General features: G+C 43.4%; 1 protein-coding gene across 1 annotated transcript; it reads right to left on the bottom strand.

The window, feature by feature from the left end:
• Nucleotides 1–359: 359 nt before the first annotated feature.
• Nucleotides 360–2,382, bottom strand: LOC5580177 (sodium-coupled monocarboxylate transporter 1). Its single transcript, XM_001655542.2, has 4 exons — nucleotides 2,015–2,382; nucleotides 1,648–1,958; nucleotides 831–1,588; nucleotides 360–770 (listed from the first exon to the last, which is right to left on the bottom strand). Exons 1-4 carry the CDS (start codon nucleotides 2,380–2,382, stop codon nucleotides 360–362), a joined length of 1,848 nt encoding a protein of 615 aa, XP_001655592.2.
• Nucleotides 2,383–3,081: the final 699 nt, after the last annotated feature.

Raw genomic sequence — 3,081 nt, 5'->3', positions numbered from 1 at the left:
TGGTATGCCATTTCTGATCAGAAAATTAATGGGGTAATATGCAAATCAGCTTATAAGGTTCACAGAGTCTTATCTCCTCTTTGACAAACAGATTACCCAAAGAAGAAGAAATTTGCCGAAATATTATACTAAATCATAATGTGCTACCACGGGCTGATGAATTTCGTTGTTTTTTTTCGTTCAAAGTAAATTAGTATGTATTTAAATGTAGCAGATTTTAAAGTTGTAATAAATTGATTCATATAGTTATGTTGAATGAACTACAAATACAGTTTATTAGCCCATTTTAATTGAACAAACACTATTATCTTAACCAACTTATCTGAATCTTAATCAATCTAAAATAATATCAATACATGTTAAACCTTGCCCTCGGTCTTTCCATCAAACGTTTCGTTAGACTTCCCCTCCAAGTTCTTCACCGATTTGGTTTTAATTTTCGGGTTGTCGACATAATGCCGTTCCTCCCCAGGACAAGCGCGGCTCAGTTTGTAAACCATCGAGTAAAGCAACCGTTGATCGTAGGCATCCTCTTCCCGATCGCTAGTAACGTAGCTTACAACCGTTCCAACCAGCATTGTAATGAACGTTCCGATCAAACTGTAGTACATGTACGATATGGCGTACAGACTTTCCGGGAACTCACGGATCTGACTTGTAGCGTTGAGACTGGACTGGTCTTGAAACGCATCCGTTGTGGCAATGGAAGATACGAGCCAAGAGTCCGATCGCTTTACAATTCCACTGGAGAAAGTTTCGTTGGTGCAACCCTAGAGAGATCAGAGATCAGTTAAATAATTGACACAGTAGAACTGTTGTGAATTACTCACTTCGACAGACGTTGGAAGCAACGGTGTCTCGTTATCGATCGTCAACCCTCCAAACGTAATCCAAAGAGTAACAATGTGTGAAAGGATCATTCCACTGGCGGCCCCTTTCCAGTTGGCAACCGGGACCAGCATCGCCAGGAGGAACACCCCCAATAATGGGCCGGACGTGGCCGAAGTCATCAGCATGCTGCTCTCGATCACTCCGGACAGCAATCCCACGGCGAATCCTATGCCCATAACGATCACTCCATATACGGCACCGATTATCCGAATCATGCGCAGTTGCCTTTTGTCACGGGTATCCTTGAAATACGGCAAAGGTGCCAGGAAGTCTTCCCAAGTGACGGTCGCCGCTGCGTTGATGTTGGACACATTCAATGTCAACGCACCATTCAGGAGCGAACCCATAAACAACCCCAAGAACCCCGGAAGGTAATGAAACTTATCCTGTACAAAGAAAGCAGCTATTTCATCAATTTTACTGATGAAGCCAGCTGCCAGTGGATCGCAGTCCACATACACGGAAAATATTCCCATTCCAACTACCCACACCAGCGTGAACAGTATAATGATGATCGGCACATTGGTCATGATGGTGCGTTGGATTTCTTGGAATGATCCCATGCTAAGGTATCGCTGTACGAAGCTTTGCTGACATCCGAAGATACTCAACGACATAAACAGCTGTCCTAACCATGCCGAAGTTGTGTCAACTCGAACCGTGAAGTCGCCAGTGAAGTCCAAGAATGTTAGACGTCCTGTCGAATGATATAGAGTTGTTTAAACAAAAAGGGTTGATCATTTCAGCGCAACGTACCTTCTTCAGCTGGAATGGTAACAATCTTTTCAACACTCCAAACGTTAACCATAGACTGAATGACAATGGCGATCATGATCAGTATCATGGTAACCCCTTGGATCACATCCGCTTTAATGGCAGCTTTAAGGCCTCCCAGAAGGTTGAACGTAATGGTGGTAACGGTGATCAACAACAGCGAGGCCCAGTACGGGACTCCAACGACAGTGTTCAAAGCAACTGCTGGAGTGTAGAGTGTAACGCCCAGAATCAGCAAAGCTCGAACTACGTACGTTCCGGATGCTAGGCAACGCACCAAGCGGCTGTTGAATCTGTTTGAAGGCGATCATTAGATGTTGTGATTCACATACCGATCGAGGAAACTCACCTCAAATCCAGATACTGATACACCGAGGTGATCCCCAAATTGAAGTACACCGGAATAAAGACGTAGCATACAATAGGATACGCAGTCACCATGCCATACAGCGTTTCCCACATGGCCGATCCTCGGTAGAACAGTTCGCTGGGATACCCGAGCAACGACCGGACGCCGAGTGTTCCGCGAGCGATCGACAGCATCATGGCCCCGACGGATATGGTGCCCATCCCGAAGACATATTCGGCTTTGGTTTTTTCCTTGCGTCCGAAGAAGCGACCCCACAGGGGAACCAAGGTCGATACGATCACGAACACGAAGAACGTGATGTAGTCCCAGGTCAGACTGTTGCCGCAATTGGCAGACGTGGTGGTCATCCTGAAAGAGGAAAATTGAATGTTTCTTTGTTTGTTTATTGCATACTATTCAGGCTTATTGACTGTGCCTTTAGAAAAGCGTCAAAAGCAAAGTGCAGAGTACACTGTGTTTCTCAGTGGGAACGTGCTTTCAGTCGTGTAATCGGAGATGCTTCTTTCTTTCCTGTCTCTCTTCCGTGTCGCACTTTACCCTCAGTTCGCGGAATATTACAATGTTTTTGTTGGTGAGATGATTTAAATTCCCATATCTATTACGTCAGACTAGGAGAGTGACGTTAATAATTCAAATTAGTTGTATACAAATAAACACTACTTAGGTAGCGCACGCCTGCTTATTATCTGAAAAGCAAACCCTTTACATAAACACAATAAAACAAAATGGATGTCAGCTTCCCTTATAATCAGATAATATCGTGCATTACGCTGTTATCACACGTGAATTTTGAAGCAGATAGAGGGAAAGATTATAAACAAGAAAACCGGTTCAGGAAACGCAAATGTTGACTGTTTTTGAGTAACATTCAAGATGATTAGTTTCATATATGTAAATACGAGAGGTCGAATAAATGTAATGATGAATAATTTAATTCGTTTCTGGTTCAACATGCTAAAGGTATTTATGTTCTCTGAGTTGCGTTTGCGTTTGGAGGTTATTTCTTTACTTCGCTTTCTACTGATTGATAGAAAGTGAAAAAAGCA

This window comes from Aedes aegypti, chromosome 1 (genome assembly GCF_002204515.2).
Source record: "Aedes aegypti strain LVP_AGWG chromosome 1, AaegL5.0 Primary Assembly, whole genome shotgun sequence".
NCBI lineage: Eukaryota > Metazoa > Arthropoda > Insecta > Diptera > Culicidae > Aedes > Aedes aegypti.
Note: the sequence above shows the minus strand (reverse complement) of the source record. Positions and strands in the feature narration are given on the sequence as shown.

Coding starts and splice junctions, on each gene's coding strand:
- LOC5580177 (XM_001655542.2), bottom strand. CDS start 2,382: ATGACCACCACGTCTGCCAATTGCGGCAACAGTCTGACCTGGGACTAC. Junction 1,959..2,014: donor TATCAGTATCTGGATTTGAG/GTGAGTTTCCTC, acceptor GCCTTCAAACAG/ATTCAACAGCCGCTTGGTGC. Junction 1,589..1,647: donor TACCATTCCAGCTGAAGAAG/GTACGTTGCGCT, acceptor ATCATTCGACAG/GACGTCTAACATTCTTGGAC.